The sequence below is a fragment of the Protomyctophum parallelum genome (genome assembly GCF_964188405.1).
Source record: "Protomyctophum parallelum genome assembly, chromosome: 12".
NCBI lineage: Eukaryota > Metazoa > Chordata > Actinopteri > Myctophiformes > Myctophidae > Protomyctophum > Protomyctophum parallelum.
Genome location: NC_139712.1, coordinates 20,702,166 through 20,721,354, shown reverse-complemented (window position 1 = coordinate 20,721,354; position 19,189 = coordinate 20,702,166). Strand labels below are relative to the sequence as shown.

At 41.5% G+C, this 19,189-nt stretch overlaps 1 protein-coding gene across 1 annotated transcript; it reads left to right on the top strand.

The window, feature by feature from the left end:
* Positions 1-3,159: 3,159 nt before the first annotated feature.
* eci2 (enoyl-CoA delta isomerase 2) lies at positions 3,160-16,536 on the top strand. Its single transcript, XM_083778163.1, has 11 exons — positions 3,160-3,336; positions 5,353-5,414; positions 5,560-5,660; positions 6,469-6,567; positions 8,092-8,280; positions 11,502-11,571; positions 11,705-11,807; positions 13,113-13,233; positions 13,719-13,808; positions 14,504-14,647; positions 15,553-16,536. The coding sequence occupies exons 1-11, from the start codon at positions 3,281-3,283 to the stop codon at positions 15,706-15,708; spliced, it is 1,191 nt and encodes a 396-aa protein (XP_083634289.1). The 5' UTR covers positions 3,160-3,280; the 3' UTR covers positions 15,709-16,536.
* The last annotated feature ends 2,653 nt before the right edge of the window (positions 16,537-19,189 follow it).

The window sequence follows — 19,189 nt, the reverse complement described above, 5'->3', positions numbered from 1 at the left end:
ACCTTTCACCTTACAGCAATCAGTTTAAAGTGTAACGGTAACTTTTACTCTTCTCTTTTTGTCTTTCTTTTTCTCTAGAGTTAATGCAACATATTTTGGTGTAATACATTTATACTTGAAATGACCATTTAAACGATTTCATTTGTGTGAGTTTTCTTTTAAATTACTTTACTTACTGTAGCAGATAACCGAGGGGAAATGACATTGTTTGTTTTGCTGTGTGTGTGTGTGTGTGTGTGTGTGTGTGTGTGTGTGTGTGTGTGTGTGTGTGTGTGTGTGTGTGTGTGTGTGTGTGTGTGTGTGTGTGTGTGTGTGTGTGCACGCTGCGTGTGTTTAGTCCCCGCCGGTGCAGCATGGCTGGGATATCACAGAGCCTGATATGAGTGTGGTTCAGTTCCACCAATTTTTGTGTGGTAACATGTACAGAACATATGACAGGTTGTTGGGGGGGGGGGGGGTTCATTTTGGCACGGCCCGCCACTGCTGAAGACGTGAACACCTCTTGACTGAGCATGAAAAGACTGAGCATGAATTACGAAAAGGACGTGAAACTTAAGTGGGAGATTGTGTCTCGCTAGGGGCGGGGCAGTCCTCCCTCTAGTTGAGGGGCTATATTCAGCTATAGTGTAGATTTTTGTCCTAACCCAAACATTAAATGCCATTGACAATGAATGGAGAATTTATGTCATGTGTCTGAGCAATACGGTATTTTTGTCCTACACAAAGATTCAGTTCCCATTGACAATGACTGGAGAATTTACCTCATATGTAGACGAGCAAAACAGCTATTTTTGTCCTACACAAATATTAAATTCCCATTGACAATGAATGGATGATGTACGATGATGAGAGCGCCCCTCATTTCAAACGGGTGTGAATATCTTTTTAAGGAGGCAAAAGGATGTTGCTTTACTGACACTTTACTGATTTTCTTTCCTTTTTTTTATCCCACGATTTTGCAACCCATTCTTTCACCCAGTGTCAATTATCTAATGTAATCTTGGGCACTACACCTCCTCTGCCAACCTGGGGGGGGGGGGCAGCAGACTGACCTCGTGCTTTATGGTGGATTTTTATGAAACGGACACTTTGCACTGCAGATAGAGGATATTTCAAGGCACAGCTGCAATGTTGGTGAGTTTGACGTTGTTTAATACAATCAGTTAGGACTTTTCTGTTTGGATGGGCTGTCAAATGCAAACTTTGTCCAAGTGGCTACTTTGCCACTTGCCCCCTGCTATTAATGGCAAGATAGCCGCCGTGTGCATACAGTATATGGTCTATTAGTGGTCTGAGTCCACAAACAAAGTTTTCAGACTGATATTAAGGCGAGACATGGCAGGTGAAATCATGATTTTTCTTTTTTTTTCTTTTGCTATTTTGCTTCCTAAACATGTTTTCTTTCAAACTAAAGCAAAATAAACATTAAAAATACAGATTTAGATGTTTATTTGGATAGTTTATTTTAGCCAATGACAGCTCGTTTTTCTGGGTGAAAATCCACCATCTCTATTTTCATGATTGGTTGTTGGTACAAAGGAAGTGACCATATTTGGATCAGACCACAGTCAGCTCGAGGTCCAGACCTTTCCAATCAACGACGTAGTCTGTGGGGGCCACGGGGCCACAGCCCCCATGAAGACTCCCAGGGCCCCTTTAGGCCCCCATGAAGATTTTCGTGGACATTTTACATTTACATATTACATATTTTTTACATATTTACATATTTTCTGGGAATTCCGAACCTTGAGGATTGATCAAACTCTTCGGCTCTGTTTCCAATGATATATGCCATTATATGTTGTTGCCAAGGTTTGGATGAGATATTTTGTCTCAAAATAGTTGCTTCAAATAAAACGTTTTGGAATTTTACAATACAAATCTTTAAATGCCGTTTTCTCAAAATGAGTTTTCCTCATGCCTGGGACAAAGAATCCCTATATAACTATATTCTGCAGCAATTTACAGAGGGATTTGTTGTTATATCATTCACAGCCTGATTTACATCACATTTTATAGCCTACCTTAAAACATGCCGAAAATTTGGTTTTTTATGCCTGTTGACACTATTTTCTGATTTGTGGAGTGATAATTAGAGATATCTAAAATCCCATCTGTAATTTTCTTTGTCTCTAATGTGTCAACAAAATGAAATGATAATTTTGAACCTGGCTTTATCCGATCTTCAGATTTATCGTCCCGAAATGTATGCAAATTAGAGCATATAATGCCTAATTTGCATATTTAAACATATCATTTCAGAAAACTTGTAGGCCTAGTAATCAACTGGAGAAGTTTCATTGTGATAGCTATTATTTAACTTTTTTTCCCTATTCACCTACCATGTCTCACCTTAAGTAGATTTGTATTGTACTTTTGTTGTTAAATATAGGTGAGATTAACTATAAACCCACACACTGGCTACACGAGAATAGAACTTGCATTGTTCCAATGGTAGGTGCCACCGTGCCAGTACCCAACCGGCACCGCTCTGGTTTAGATAGTGTACTTTTATAAGTGTTAACAATAAACAGAAACATAATTTGTGTTGTATATTTTCGTTTAAATACTTAATGTGTTGTTTTAATGTGCAAATTAATGTTTTTTTGTTTAGGTTGATTTTATTCTGAAGAGCTTGGCCACCGTCCGGAAGACTTTCCGTGCTGCCTTATCGGTGTTCACTGGACACTGGTATGTTCCAGTGTTGCCATGTCCGCTTGTTATGAGCGTCATTGGGCTTGTTTTTCTGTAAAGTTGCTTGTAGATAATATTGGTAGAACGCAGATTGCGTTTGGGGGGGGGGGGGGGGGGGGGGGGGGGGGCTTGTTTCCTAATGTTGTTCAAACCATGGTGACATTTTCAAGTAAATAGGACCCCCAAATTAATTTTATATATTTATCTGCGGACCCCCATCTGAAAACATTTCATGCCAGCGAGGCAGCGACCCCCATACAAGATTGTTGTTGCTAAAACTACTACACTGTAGTCACTGTGTAGTGGTCCATAGCTCTAAGGGAAATTCGGCTATGGACCAGATCTAGTGTACAGTATGGGACTATAGCCTGCCCTATGGGCGAAGTGCTTGCTTCTTTTGGGCTCGTTTTCATAGACCTGGTTGCTTGTTTCTCTCAAATCTGGCAACACTGCTGACTGCTTGTGTTACGTTCATCATGGAGTAGCAGTGACCCTGTGTGTCTGGTCACACTATAGTAGTTAACTCTTCATTAACTAACTTGGTTTATTTGTAGTGTTGTTGTACTTTGAACCGTTTCACGTTTAAATGGCTGCCGTTGTTTCCAACTGGTCTGCGGCGTGGAGAGCTGTCAGGTTTGCAAGGTGAGAAAATAAAGAAACAAACATTGAGCTGCTTGTTATCTGTAGGTCAAATTTTAGAAAGAACTCCCTAACTATAATGTAGGCAATAATGGACGTTAGTTATCAGGTTAACATAACGAGCAGCTCTGTAACCGTCTAGACTCTAGAACTAATCTGATCACTTCGAGAACGACTCAGTTCTGTTTATTGTGTTATTAAAGTTTAAGATAGCCATCCATGCTATCTAAGCTAAACAGCAGTAATATACACGAAGGAATCTACACGAAGCTCCATAACTCCGTGGATAACCTACTTGATGCTTATGCTCTCTCGTAAGACTGTGTCGCTCGCCGAAAATCAGTTCTACAAGCTTAAGCACAATCTTATTGTGTTCTTTTCATCTTTATTGCAAGCGAGACCGTCCTACGGCGGAGTATATAGGTTATAGGTCGTGTTAGTGTGTGAACTTTGCTCTGGATTCCTTTATGGGAGGGATCTACAGTCTGAGAGTGACGATGATCGAGATGAATTATTATGAATAACATTATAAATCTACTCAGAAATGAATGGTGACACAAACTCAATTAAACGTTATATTACAGTGTCAGACCAGTTGTTCTCAAACGTTTTCATGTCCAAAGATTTGTGTTACAAATGTATTTTTTTACTGCGGTGGTGATCAGCTTCTATCATGGTGATGGTGAGCGCCAAGAGGGGAGCAGTTATAGGTACCGCTGTCCATGGACAAATTAGCCATTGGGTCGTGGCCAAGGGGCCCTTGGCTCTCAGGGGCCCTTCTGGGTAAATGTAATGGGTTTGAGGCCCTGAAAAAAGCTCCTGGGGACCTTCATTGGCCATTGATTTAGTTAAATTTAGGTCAAAAATGTTATAACGCAAACAAACTCAAATATTCTGCGTGCACATGCGCTAGGGGAGCCCCAAAACATTTATCGGCCCAGGGCACTTGTGGGGGTTAATCCGTCCCTGCCGCTGTCCAAAATACAGAAAAGGTAACCGAGAAAAGCGGCTATGGTTGTCTACACGATTCTCGCTCAAATGTTAATCTCGATTTTCCTCCACGAGAATTGAGTTCACTATTCTCACACGAGTCTCATTTCTTTCAATGCAAATATTTATTGTCTTTATAGTTGCTGAACATTACTACATACCATGCATACCATCTCAATAAAAAAATCACACCCGTGTGATGTGAGGGGCGCTCTAATCATTGCACATCATCATCAAGAATGGTGGTCCCTTATTGGCCAAGGGTGGCCACTAGAAACCTGCGGATGGCGGATTTAGCCGCAGGTAACCGCGGTTAATATAGATATGATGATGCGGTTGGTTAATGGGTGGATAATGGATTTGCGGTTGCGGAACTTGCGGGGGACAAAAAACTCCATCCGCAGGTCTCTAGTGGCCACCGGCACCCTGACGATTTGCTCAGACACATGATGTAAATTCTCCATTCATTGTCGATTATCTACTATCTATCTATTATCTGTCGAAAATCTACACTATAGCTGTTTATAGGAGGGGCTGGCCGCTGGCGCCCCTCAAAAATATTATTATAACAATATTATTATAAAGGGTTATGTATCAGTATGTGTGTAGTAATAGAAGTGTTATTGTAATAACAGCAGGCAACTAGAATGATGTAGTGGTAGTGTCATGTTGGTTGCTTTGCTATATATTTATTTTTATATATGTGATTTCATGTCTGGTTATCTTTCAACCACTCTTTTAATTGATGAATGTGGGGCTCTCCCTAGGCCTTGGCTAGGGTATAACTTGGGAGACTGGAGCAGCAAAAAGTAACACATTGTACAAAAATCAACAATACGGCCACTGTACTGACTTTCAGATACACACACACACACACACACACACACACACACACACAAATCAGCATGTAGATGCATATATGTACAGAGGATACAAAATAAATTACACACAACGCAATACTAGAACAAAAACCCTCACTGTAAAATGGGACAAATAACGTGTAAAAACCTGTCTATTCTCACCCCTCAGATCACTCAAACCATCACTCATTCCGTGTCTGAAGTTCCACACCAGTGCCTCTCCTATGATGGGTTTGTAGGCGGTTTTACAGTAAAGCTCAGTTTTGATAACAGTCTGCATTTGTTCCTTTCATTTATTTGACTACAACTCTTTGTCACCCAAACTTCCTGAACACAACAAATTGTCCTTATATACCTCTGTGTTGTGTTGCTGTAGCCACGGTGGAGGAGTTCAACCATGCCAAGAGCCAAATGGGCACCCTGAAGGAAGACCCTGGAAATGAGGCTAAGCTTCAGATTTACGGCCTCTTCAAACAGGTACCTGGTCAGCTAGAAAATAGCCTGGGGAGGCAATGTCTGTTGATTTTGACAGCAAAGTTAGATTTTTGTTTCAGTCGTAGTCTTTTGAATGAAATGCAATTTATCTCTAGTCATGTTTGAATTAACTGGCATGTTTTAGTTTTAGGCCTTTGTCAGGCCTTGATGGCGTCGTAATGCCTGATTCTACACTTGGTTGCATGCTGAAAATGGCCGATCTACAAGCTCACAACACTGTCGCAGCGCTCACCCAAGCGCAACCAAACATAAAATGATAATAATACATTGTAATACAGAAAAAACATTAAAAATAGTCATCAAGAATCATACGTGGCCCAGGCCGTGGCGTAACGGTCTGGGCACCGGACTGGTAATCCAGTCGCAGTGTGCCGCGGGTTCGACTCCCGAGCCCGACACGGCCTTTACTGCATGTCATCCCCCCATCTCTAAATATCTAAAAAAAAAAAAAAAAAAGAATCATACGTAAGCTAAGAACCTAACAGTGGAATGCGTATACACTACAGAGTGCCATGTCTACATAAAATGCTATCTAAGTTACATACGTTGAGCCTTTGCGTACGCCTGTAAGGTCGTCGAGGCTAGGGAAAGTGCTACGGGCTAAGATGGAGACTGAAGAGGTGGGTTTTCAGACTACGGTAGAGAAAGAGAGAAAGCATTTGTGAGCAAGTCGAGGGTTAGGGTCAGGTGGAAGTTGGAACGAGCGTTGGTTCTAGACAGTGAGAGAGCGAGCGTGTCTGTATGTGTTGAACGGGTTATCCATCTACCGTGTGTGTGTGTACTCCACCAGGCTACGGTAGGACCCTGCAACACTAAGAAACCAGGGATGTTGGACTTCATCAACAAGGTTAAATGGGACGCATGGAAATCCCTGGGCTCCATATCACAGGTAGGAAATGTGTCATTTAATAACCCATTCTGACCTGAGATCAGCTTCTAAAAATGTCTTCTACATCCTGACAGTTTTCCGAAAAAGCCATGTCTCTATGTCAGTCGTTTTTCGATTTTTCAAAAATAGCAGACCTACAAGCTCGTAGCGTGCCACTCGGTGGCGCGCTATGAGCTTGTATCCCAAGGTTGGCAGGTCTGAACTACTTTCAACCTGCCTCCACCTATTTTGGGCATGTCATTATTATATACTGGTAGGCAAAAACAACGCCACAGCCCACCTAGTGCTGTAGTGTCCTTGCGCAAGACTCTTAAAATCTCGCAAGACAGATTCAGATCTTCAGATTCAGTGAAATAGCATGGTATTATAATTCCGTACATAAACGCCTATTTAAGACTAGAGTCTTAAATACAATATAAATTTCATTTATACATTTGTATTTATACGACAAATAAACCTGAACGTAATGTTGCGAAGTTCGGTAGAGCCGACTCAGCCCTGTCCGAGTTGTAACCCAATAGCACAGAATCGTAAATAATGTCAAACCGGATCTCACCCAAACACGGTGAATTAGCACGGATTGGCAATTCCGGTACATGCAATACTAGTGAAAGACGTTGCGGTCAAAACAGTAGTTTTGTTATATGTACAGATTTGGGGATTTTCTAAAGGCATGCATGTACGGAACCTAGTGCTGTAGTGTCCTTGTGCAAGACTCTCGCAAGACAGATTCAGATCTTTTTTTTTTTACCTTCTTTTTAACTTCTCCCCGGGTGCTGTATTAAAAGCACCCGCCAGGGGTCAATTTTAGATTTTTTTAGGGGTGAGCAGCACAGCTAAATTTAATCGCAGCACCCCGTAAAAAAAAGAAAAAGGGTGGGTGTGGAGGCATAAGAGCCCAGAGACTGGAATGTTGCTGGTCATAATGATTGAGTCTTTGCCTCAGGTTTTTCGTTAACTTGAAGGTCACTCTATTCAAAACTTTGATTCTTCCTTCTGATTGTACCAGTATTGACCAGCCAACTAATTGGGGTGCTTCTGAAGGTTACCTTACTTAATTGAAATGAGGTTTGCTAAAGTGAAAGCGATGGAATACTTTTGCAAACAACAATGAACAATAATATGACTCTATTATGACTCTAATTATATACTCTCTCGAGTATATAAGCCACTAATGTGGAATTTTAACTGTGGTTTCTTAAATGTATATAGTATCTACTAATGAATTATGTAATTAACCTTTTTTCTTATTGATTATTAAATGAAAAACCACACACAGGCTATGGATAAAGTGCCATGGTGCAATTTTAAAAGATTGCACCATGGCACTTCATCCGTAGGCTATGTGTTGTGTTGGTAACCTTTCATATGAATTGCACGTCTACATACATACATACATACATACATACATACATACATACATACATACATACATACTTTTTATGTATGTAAGTACATGGGAAAAATGACAAATTATTCTGAACAATGGCATCTGCTATTTCATCTCTCCTTTTGGCCTATCAGGAAGAAGCCAGGCAGCAGTACTGTGACCTCATTGGCTCCCTACTGGCGGCAGAGGGAGGCGCCGTCAAGGTGGCCGCACAGCCTGCTGGGAGCGCAGCAGCGTACGAGACGCTATTGGTCACCACCGAGGATGACATCACCACCATCAAACTCAACCGTCCGGCCAAGAAAAATGCCATCACCACAGAGGTGTGTGCGTAATCTACCCGGTCTCACCCAAACACAGTGAAATAGCATGGTATTATAATTCCGTACATAAACGCCTAGAAAACCCCCAAATCCGTCCAAAATTGCCGTGTCTAACAGCAATAACAGTTTTTTTCCCCCAGGCAGTCAGGCTGCTGAACAGCTGACCTTGCACTGTAATGCACTTTGTCACTTTACCTTGCACCTTCTTCTGTTTGTGTTCTTTCTTTTGCACTATAGTTGTTGTGATTTTTTTGTCTTGTACACACTAATGGATATTGTATTTAAGACTGAGGGTGCCATTTTGAAGATCCGTTTTACAATGGGGTAATACATAAATTGCCCTCGCTCTGCGCACAATCGTATTATGAAAGGCATATCGGCCTGTGTTGAACGCACACACATATGGCATACGGCGTTCCTGAATATTTTAGCATTGTGGGAGTGACCATAATTATGTTAATTATTTTCGCTTTGCGCAATTTGCTATTATTAAGCCCCTTGACCTAAAAACACTCGGTGCATAACGATTAGACGTGGGTCTGACCACCTCATAAACGCAAAAAGCACTGTTTGATTTTACACTTGAGCGGCTCTGGGAGGCTGCTGGAGTGTTACTATGTCTGTTTATTATAAGCGGCTTCTTTTTCTGTAAAGTTGCTTGTAAATATTGGTATTGTGGTTGCTTTTCTTGTTTCTAAAGTGGTTATTTGGGCTTTTCTCCTAATGTTGTTTAAACCAGTGATCCTCACACAGCACATTCCCATGTCAAGGATCCCCAGATGAATGCATTTGCCCAACTAAGGCTAATCCAAAAATTAAATTAAAATTTTCCAAGATTACTTTTGAAAATAGCAGATCTATACCAGCTCACAATGCATCACATTCACTCATTAAAACTATGGACTCTGACTGCAGGGGGATATATATAATGATCATTATAACAATGTGCAAGAACATATTTAAAAAGAAGGAAGAACTTTATATTTGTGGACAATCAAAATATGTTTTTTTTTAATGTGGTGTCATTAAAATTAATCTGGATATGGCAGACTCACTATCTAGAAAATACAAACATGGCACTACATTTAAAATAGGTTACAGATCCCTGTTATATGCGCTTATTTTTATAGACCTATTTACTTGTTTCTATGAGACATGGCAACAGCCTCTTTTTGCGTCTTTTTTTTGTAAAATGTTGAGATTAGAAACGGCCATAATTCTTTCATTTCTCAACCTTAAAAATAAATTAAAACATCTCCATAATCCTTGGGAAGTTTGCTTTCATACACCCGATTCAAGTCTTCTTCAATAAAATGCTACGAGCGAAGACAATATACCATCGGGGCCACAGGCACAGCATTAAGCAGCAGCATTCAACTCATTCCTTCATCATGACTTGAATGAAATCAAATATAATAAACGTTATTTTACTGGTATTTTTCAATAGAAACAAATTTATTTTGAGGCATAAAGGTGACAGCATGCAGTGCAATAGGAATAATTAACCCAAATGTGACAAAGTCATGTCATGTCTTCTATGGTGCCAGCCTGAAGAAATGTAATACCACGATCCCCAAAGTGCGCATTCCGTATGTGACATCAGCTGACTGGTAACGAGAATAGTACGGACATGTTGATTGGGTACGTCTCAAACACGCCTTAAACACACCCATGACTAATTCAAGGCTGTTTTGCACAATCCACGCCTTCTTAACATGCCCAAAATTGCAATATGACATACAACACGCCCCCAGCTCATAAAACTGTAATATTATATGTCATATTATATGAATTGCTTAATGGAGCCCTGAGAGTCTTAAATACAATATAAATTTAATTTATACATTTGTATTTATACGACAAATAAACCTGAACGTAACGTTGCGAAGTTCGGTAGAGCCGACTCAGCCCTGTCCGAGTTGTAACCCAATAGCACAGAATCGTAAATAATGTCAAACCGGATCTCACCCAAACACGGTGAATTAGCACGGATTGGCAATTCCGGTACATGCAATACTAGTGAAAGACGTTGCGGTCAAAACAGTAGTTTTGTTATATGTACAGATTTGGGGATTTTCTAAAGGCATGCATGTACGGAATTACAATTCCGTGCTATTTCTGGGTGCTGTTTGGGTGAGAGAGGTTGGTGTACCTGTATTAAAGTGCAAATAACATGCATTTTAAAACTGCTTTTAATATTTAATAATCATATTGTCTATGTCCCTCAAAGTTATTTCTAATGGTTTGAGCCTAAATCACCACTCTGATATAACCAGGCCTTGTCATTTCTTTCTGGACTTTGAAAGCAGTTTTAGCTGCAGTACCACACTGTCCTGAGGTGGAGAGGGTGCTGATATGCAGATTATTTAATATTTGAGTCATTATAATACTCATGCTAGATAAAACCAGGCTTGTTTCCATTCCATGCCAGCTTGGAAAATCAACAATGGTGGACATTGTAAACAAAGTGGAAATGCAAATTTGCAACTGAAGACTGAAGAAAAGGAGGAATTATACAAAGTAGGGTGACATTGATGACATCACGATGAGGCCAAAATCAGTCGAGCTGTTTCTGAGAGCAATTTCCATTAAAACACCCATATGACATGAAGGCCTGATTGTTCAAAATTGGTTATTTGTGGGGATAGAAAACACACATGGGAGCCCCAAAAACACAAAAGAAATTGAAAAAGTTGAATTTTATGTTATAGGTCCTTTAATATACTTCAGAATCGACTATTATCCTGGACCCCTCAGGAAAAATGGTAAAAAATATATATATATTTAGAGTTCCATGTTTACAATTAGGAAACTATTCAGGGTTTCGTTAGGATTAGGTTTGACATTTAGAGGTTCGGTTTGGGGGTTGGAGTTGGAAGTTATGCCTGATTCATACTTAGTTGTGTGCTGATGTCATGCACCGAACATATACTTGTAATTGTATATTGCCAAAATTTGACCATAGGGTTATAAATTGCAAAACATTTTTATGCCTTTCATAAAATCACTGACCTAACAAATGTGTGTTGCGGCTGTGTGCACACTCGGTCCGCAATTGTTCTCTGTATTATTTACACGTGTCTGTGTTGGATTTTGTGTATGAGGTCCACAATGGAAATAAGTCTCCGATTGTGTGTTTTGTTTTAAATCCTTGATAATGTATGAAGGTCGCTAGCAATGACATCTAATGGAACTCATCATGTTGCTCTCCTCATCCCCAGATGTACCATGAGATCATCAGAGCTCTGGAGCAGGCGGGGAAAGACGAGTCTGTCATCACAGTCTTCACCGGTACAGTACACACACACACACACACTCTCACTAACTCCTACATGACACTTACTCAACTGGAGTGATTTAAATTCCTTTCTTTTTATTCCTATTTATTTTTTCTCCCACGATTATGTAACCGATTTTGTTGTAGGTGCCGGAGACTTCTACTGCAGTGGCAATGACTTGACCAACTTCACCAAGATCCCCGAAGGAGGAATGAAACAGATGGCCAAAGACGGTGGGGAACTGCTCAGGTGAAGATTGATCCCGTAGCACAGCGGCCCCCAAACGTTTCTGGCCGTGCACCCCCTGTTACCTCCTGACCTAGCTGACGCACCCCCCCAATGCTCAGTGTCGTTGTATTTGGTACCACATCAATACAGCATAGAAATGTGAAAAATCGTATCCAACGATGACAAAATATTCTACGTTTTGGGTCTGAGAGGGTAAATGTCATCAAGTGGTGGTCCGTGGCTCAAATGCTGAATAGATAATGGGCATTGGTATGAAAAGGGTTGAAAACCACTGTTCTAAATTGATCCATTTGATCGTTTCCATTGGAGTTGTATATCATGCAGTAACTCTTGTCAACCAATAGGTGTCCTACCTGACCACAGTAAAATGTCTCTGTATGTAGGAGTAGTAGGAGATAGACCAGCTCAGTGGTCTATCTGTAACAGTGGTGTAAAGTTAAGTAACTAGTACATTAATTTAAGTTTTGAGGTACTTTAACTTTACTTGAGAGGCAAAAAAATTACTTTTACTCCACTACATTTATTTGAACACTTTTACTAGTTACTTTGTAGATTTTGATTATTATTTAAATAAATAAAACACTCCAGCCTAATACATTTCGGACATTTGAAAATGGCAGATCTACAAGCTCAAAGTGTTGCTTGCAACACTTTGAGCTTGTAGATCTGCTATTGTAGATCTTGTAGATCTTCTATTTTCAAAAGTTTTTATACATTTGAAAACTTGAAATGGGACATTTCTGCATAACACAATCTGTGCTTTCCACGAGATCTCTCTGGGGAGAGCCTGGAACTGAGATCTTCCTTCAATGCATGAGGAGTGAGCAGGTCGCTTCTCATCACTGTTTCCCCGGTGGGACGTAGCATGTGGAACACAAAGCTTCTCTTCTGTGCTTCCCTGGCACACGATACTTTCAGATGGGGTTGCCAAATACATAATGATCTGCATGTTGGGGGTCCTTGACCCAGGAATGTTTGAGAACCACTGCTCTACCATACAGATTGATCAAAATAAGGTTTTGGTCTCCGCTTTATTTGGGATGCACACAGCCAGTGGCATTTAGATTTGGCACTTTGGTGTCCACAAGGTCATGTGTTCGAGCCCGGGCACCTTCAACTCAGCGTATGAGTAGCACGGCTTGGAAATGCGGCAAGTCGTGTGGTAAGTACTGGGAGCTGATGGCAGGTGTGGCGCTCCACCTCAGCAATCCATCTCCCAGAGGTCTAGGCTAGCGCATTGTAATGGGGCTCGGCTGATACTGACAATAACCGACTGTGTGTGTGTGTGTTTGTGTGTGTGCGCAGGGAGTATGTGAATGCCTACATAGACTTTCCTAAGCCGTTGATAGCTGTGGTGAATGGACCTGCTGTAGGAGTGTCTGTCACTATACTGGGAATGTTTGACATTGTCTACGCTACTGAGGGGGTACGTGCAAGCACACACACACACACACACACACACGGAGGATAATGTTAATGTAAGACTAATAATTACACAAACACCCATGCATCCCACACTAGCCATGACCAAACACAAATATTAAAGTTCATAGAGTTTTTTTTTGTTTGTATGGTGAGTTTTTGCATAGCTCCATTACAGAGCTACAGTGTCCCTATGTCTGTGTCTGTATCCGTAATTCGGTATGTCAGAGCACGGAAAGCTGCAACACCTAAAGTGGCCAGTACAGTACAGTAGTGAAAACACAAGGCGCTCTTTCAAAATGATTCTGGTTGATTACTACTGACTACTATTTGTAACATGGTTGTGTACAGTACGTGCCACCGCCAATATTTAAACCAAATCAAAATTAATTATAATCGGTGAAAAATACTTTGCCCCTAATAACTCCTTACTGTTGTAACATCTGCTTCTCTCTCTCTTGCTCCGTCTGTCTGTCTCTCTCTCTCTAGGCTACATTTCACACTCCGTTCAGTCAGTTGGGTCAGAGTCCTGAAGGCTGTTCTTCCTACACCTTCCCTAAGATGATGGGCACCGCTAAGGTACACACACACACACTCTGTATATGCACGTGCACGTGCACACATAAACACACACACACTCTTTATCCAAAATCCTTTACATAGAATGTGCATTACATTCACCCATTCATGCACCGATGGCAGAGGAAACCATGCAAGGCACTAACCTGCACATCGGGAGCAATTAGGGGTTCAGAGTATTGCTCAAGGACACTTCCACACTAACTCTGGGCGAGCCTGCAGGGATCGAACTGGGAACCTCACAGTTGCCATCCAGCCGCTCGATCGGTCACTCTACCCGCTCTACCCCCCAAAACATTCTAAAACTTGTATTTACTAAAGCGTTAGCCTACCTAATACACAAAGAAGAGAATAAGAGAAAATAGTAATCAATCCACAGGTTGAGAACCGCTGGACTAATGGTACTAATGAAGGCCCTGTTCCATTCTGGTCAAACAGAGTCGGGGTGCTACTATTGCACAAGTTGGCTCCCTGAGTGACCTTGAGTGGGTTCCAAATGGCCCCGTACTAGCCGGGATGTGTTTCAAAATAGAAGCTTGGGGTGCCGGGAAGATATGGCCGCTTTTTATGAGTTCAGTCATATCAAACTAAAGGGTTTATACTTATGGCAAAACATTTACTGCCCTGTGTGCAGCCAGTCATACAGGACTTTCATCAGATTGTCTGTCTCTCTCTCTCTCCCCCAACCTCTTTAGGCCAGTGAGATGTTATTGTTCAATAAGAAGTTAACGGCGGTGCAGGCCTGTGAACAAGGTCTGGTCACTGAGGTGTTTCCAGAGAGTTCCTTCCAGGCGGAGGTGTGGACCAGACTGCGGGCCTACGCCAAACTGCCACGCAATGTATGCACACACACACACACACACACACACAGTATACTTCCTTTGTATTTGTCTGATAACACTTTCTATGATGCACGTGTGCACAGCTCCAATGACCGTGTGTGTCCCTATGTACATGTATGTCTGTTTGGGGTATGAACAGAACTGCAATACCACTGGGTGACCTAAAGTGGCACTGTTGGGCAGCCTAAAGAGTAATTCACACTGAGCACTATAACTATAACAATAAAAGTATAACTAACAATAAAACTGTACCGTAGACCCTAGAGGCTTATTGAGAACTTCCCCTAATTTGACAAATCAGATATACAATACATACAAATGTATACATAATTTAAAAAATCCCACTTGTGTGAAGTGAGGGGCGCCCTTATCATATGCCATGTTCTCAACCAATGGCACATCTCCCACCCAATCACAATTTGCGTCCTCACTTACATGCATAATCTTTTTTCATCAACGTAACCGCCTACCCACCTGCCTGTACACTAGGGCATTAAGCAACTGGTTGACTAGTTTACTAGTCGACTAGTTGCTAGTTTACTAGTCGACTAGTAAATCCACTAGTCGACCTTGTTGGTGTACTAGTTGACTAGTTGATAAGAAAGTTTATCTTTTTTCCCCGATTTTGTAGGTCTCAAGATCAGGTAGATTATAGTTATAGTCACCAATGCACAGTTTTTAAATGTACAAATATTTATTTCCAAAAAAGATATATATACTGTATATATATATATATATATTTTTTTTTTTTACATAATAGGTAGTTAAACAACTAGTCTACTAGTAAAAATGACTAGAAATCAACTGTACACTGGGCTACTGTACACTGAGTGTGCGGCTGAAAATAATGTATGTTCCTCTCTCCCTCTTACCTTCCTATATCTCTCTCTCTCGTCCATCAGTCTCTGGCTCTGTCCAAACAGTTGATTCGCGGCGTGGAGAAGGAGCGTCTCCATGCTGTGAACGACGCCGAGGTGGAGCGTCTGGTGGAGAGGTGGTTGTCAGACGAGTGCATGCAGGCCGTCATGAGCTTCTTCCAGACCAAGGCCAAACTCTGAAAGCCGTCCGGTTCTTTAATTCATTGAACCTAACATAACACTTGTACTGTAAATTCACAATGAACAACTAGATTTTCTTTTCTCTTTTTTCTTTTTAATGATAAGTGTCTAATGTCCATTTGGTACTGATGGCATTTGATGTCGTATTCTGTCCCATACTCAGAACCTGAGTGGCGTGTGAAAGAGTTTTGTTTGGGTGCCTTCATGACACCTGGTACTGCTGGTTTGTAACACTAACCAAGCACCAGTTGGACCTTGAATGTAAACGCCTGGTTGCGTCGACTGACCCAAACCGCTGTCAATGGAGTCGCCGATGACGCCTCAAAGGAAACCATGTAGGGGCTACATCGACATCAGTGTTGCAGTAGCCACACCAAAGGGTTTGGTCGTACCTGTAATTAGAGGAGTTGACTCAATGAACTTTGCGGACATTTAAACTATTAACCTGTTAGGAGAGAAGGCCCGTACAAACCAGCAGTCCCAGTGGTCCCTCTGTACCAGGGCTTAAGAGCAAACAACCCTGGTCCAGATTCTAATAGAACATGAGCTATCACTGTCAGTATCTGTCATGGAGCTGTCATAAATAATTATTTGGTACAGAAGATGAAGGAAAAATTGTCTGCTACTCTATGTGCCTATGTTTGTAAAAGAGTAACAAAATTAACTGTGTAGATAAAAGCTGACACACACAACCCTCTGTGGAGATGTATTACTGTGCGTACGCAGCAACACTGTTTGCTGTGGAGTGGCATTTGAAGGGCATGATTCCTTGCACTATAAATGTTGTGAATAGAATACAGACATATAGTGTTTAAACACAGCATGTGATTCTGGTCTCTTTGTGCAGTCATTGGTCTCTTGTATCTATGGGCAGATTCACACCGAGTCCATTTGATGCAGACTGTTCCTGAATACAATTGCATGATCCCCGCTGGCCATGATTCACATTGGCCTTGATTCTTCCGCACCCGGGTACACGTCAACCGTATTCAACGTTTTCACATTGCAGATGGCAGAGATCCGTATCCGAGTACACTTCAATCGGTCCTGAGACTGCCTCAATGTGGTCCCGGGAACTGGCGCTTTGGCATGGGATCAACTTTGACCCAAAAGCACAATGAAAAATACTACTGTATTGAAGATTTCATCCTGGTGTCTTTGTTGGAGATCTAACAGATGAATCATTCTGTTGAGCTGGTCGAGTTAACATTGTGATGTCAGAACTTGCCAGCTCCATATATGAGGTCAGATCAACATATGGAATTAATTCTGTATTGGCCATATACTGTATGGAGTGTTTCTTGAGGCGTGACTGACTGACTGACCCTCTACCATACCGTAAAGTGCGTACATGTGAGTGAGTGAGCGAGAGACAGACCGATACTAAAAGAGTGTGTTATAATCAAACTTGGAGATCCATTGTCAGTGGAGTTAGGAGGTTTCTCTGTCATTGATAAGAAGAAAGAAGGAGAAACTAGACCTGGCTGTGCCCCTCAGGGCACAGGTTGTGGCCTCCTGTGGCGCGATAATAGGCCAATGTGAAAATGGTGCCATTTGTTCTTATGCCTTAAATGGCAATTGGATGATTTGAGGCATTTTGTTTCAAAAATGTGTTTTTTTGCAAAGAGCCACCTGTCGGTGTTGCTATAACAGGCCAACGTGAAAAGTGTGGGATATACTACTCCTCAGCCTAGTAGGAAAGTGCGTGAAAGATTTCAAGTAAATTGCACGCTGCGTTCATGATTTGAGGCTTTTTGTTCTAAACGGGCGAGACCTGCAAACTTTGAAAGCCAATGTTAGCCATTTAGGATGGAATATGAAATATTGGACAGATCCGTCTTGAACACACAACGATTTGCGGGATTTTTGGACAAAACCTGGAGGAGTAATAGCAAAAAATGGTTTTTACAAAAGTCAGCCTCCTGGTGGTGCTATAACAGGCTGTTCAGGATAATTTGGGGCAGAGGTTCATGTTGGCATCTAGGGAGTGTGTGTGCAAAATTTGGCATGGATTGGGCCAACGGTGCCGGAGATCAGCTGGTAACGGACAGGCACACGGCAAAACATATAGGCCCTCATTTATCAACCGTGCGTACGCCAAAATATGGGTGCACGCCGAAATTACCGAAATTTTCGGCATTTACCATTTCCGCCAAAGCTCGAAATTGAACTTGACAAAGTTCAAAACTCACGTCTGGTCGGGAGCTGTCGTACGCTTTGTCCTCACCTGTTTTTCTGTTGTAGAACAGCGGAGCAGCATTGACCAGCTGAGAGGCTGTCACAGGCATCTAAACATATTCACGTTTTCACTCCTAAAATGTATAAAACTAATAATACATGTGAAAAAAATATATTTTGTAAAGGCATGTCATATGATGGTAGGATATTTCCAAGTGTGCAAGCAATTCAAATCACGCAATTAAAATCAATGTTGCAAGTCATGCTTAAGCCATTTAAACATGTTTTTGCATGAGCGCATACCGGTATCCCCATGGTAACATCGCAAATGTCTGATGAAATCTCTCTCCCACTTATATTGGCTCATGTGGCGCATCCACTATGCGATGCTTAGCCAATCACAACTCACAATGATACAGCTTCAAGGACACACAATTACTAGAATGATTACCGGTAGTTAGATTAAGATTATGTAGGCCAACAATACCCAAAGTTTTGCTTGTTTAATTATCGCCCGCGACACGGGATGCCTGGGTTATCCCTTTAAGCACCATTGTATAATTGTACCACTGTACTATTTGCATAATAAAGTAGCCTATTCAATCAAGTATACATCACAAATGTAAAATGTATGGTGCAAAAAAACTAGTGGTGAAGATGTTGGACTTTCTTGCCGTGACCCGAATCGGGTCAGCCTCTCAGCCTCTGCCTGATGGCCTCAAAAGTCTAATATCTCCCCCAGTCCAGACTCCAGAGGGATATCCCTTTGGTCTAGTGGTTAATAAGATGTTGGACTTTCACGTGGGAGGCCAGAGTTAAAATTCCAGGCGTTACACTCCTCAAATCATCTCAAATGTTGTACGCAGACACACAAAGCTGGGCATATAGGCCTTAAATTAAGATTGTCGGAAGCGCCCCTGAAAAATAGTAATATCGGATCTCAGGAGGCCAGCCTGTGATTGTATTAGCCGTCTTTGACAGCTAGACCTGTTGCCTGTCGGGCAACGGCCTAATTGGGAATGATGCAAGTTGGCAACAATGGAAATCGGGAATGCATACCCCACCCTTGTATAAAATACCCATTATATCCGTGTCCCTTTTGTGGCCATGGAGCTCTCTATATGTGTCTGTTCGTATCCCCTTTTATGCCCATATATGGAGATCCCTGATATCAGTATATGGGCCTGGACATATGGAGAATGTGTTGGGAATGTCTGAAGACTGAAAACTGTCTGGAAGCAATCAAAAGGCAGGTGTGAGGTTGCCAGCAATCAATTGGCTGAGGCAGAGAATTCTACAGATG

Bases quoted from the DNA above. Each gene is read 5' to 3' on its own strand.
- eci2 (XM_083778163.1), top strand. From the start codon at position 3,281: ATGGCTGCCGTTGTTTCCAACTGGTCTGCGGCGTGGAGAGCTGTCAGG. The intron at 8,281-11,501 runs GTGTGTGCGTAA...CCTCATCCCCAG, and splicing joins AAAATGCCATCACCACAGAG to ATGTACCATGAGATCATCAG. The intron at 13,234-13,718 runs GTACGTGCAAGC...CTCTCTCTCTAG, and splicing joins TTGTCTACGCTACTGAGGGG to GCTACATTTCACACTCCGTT.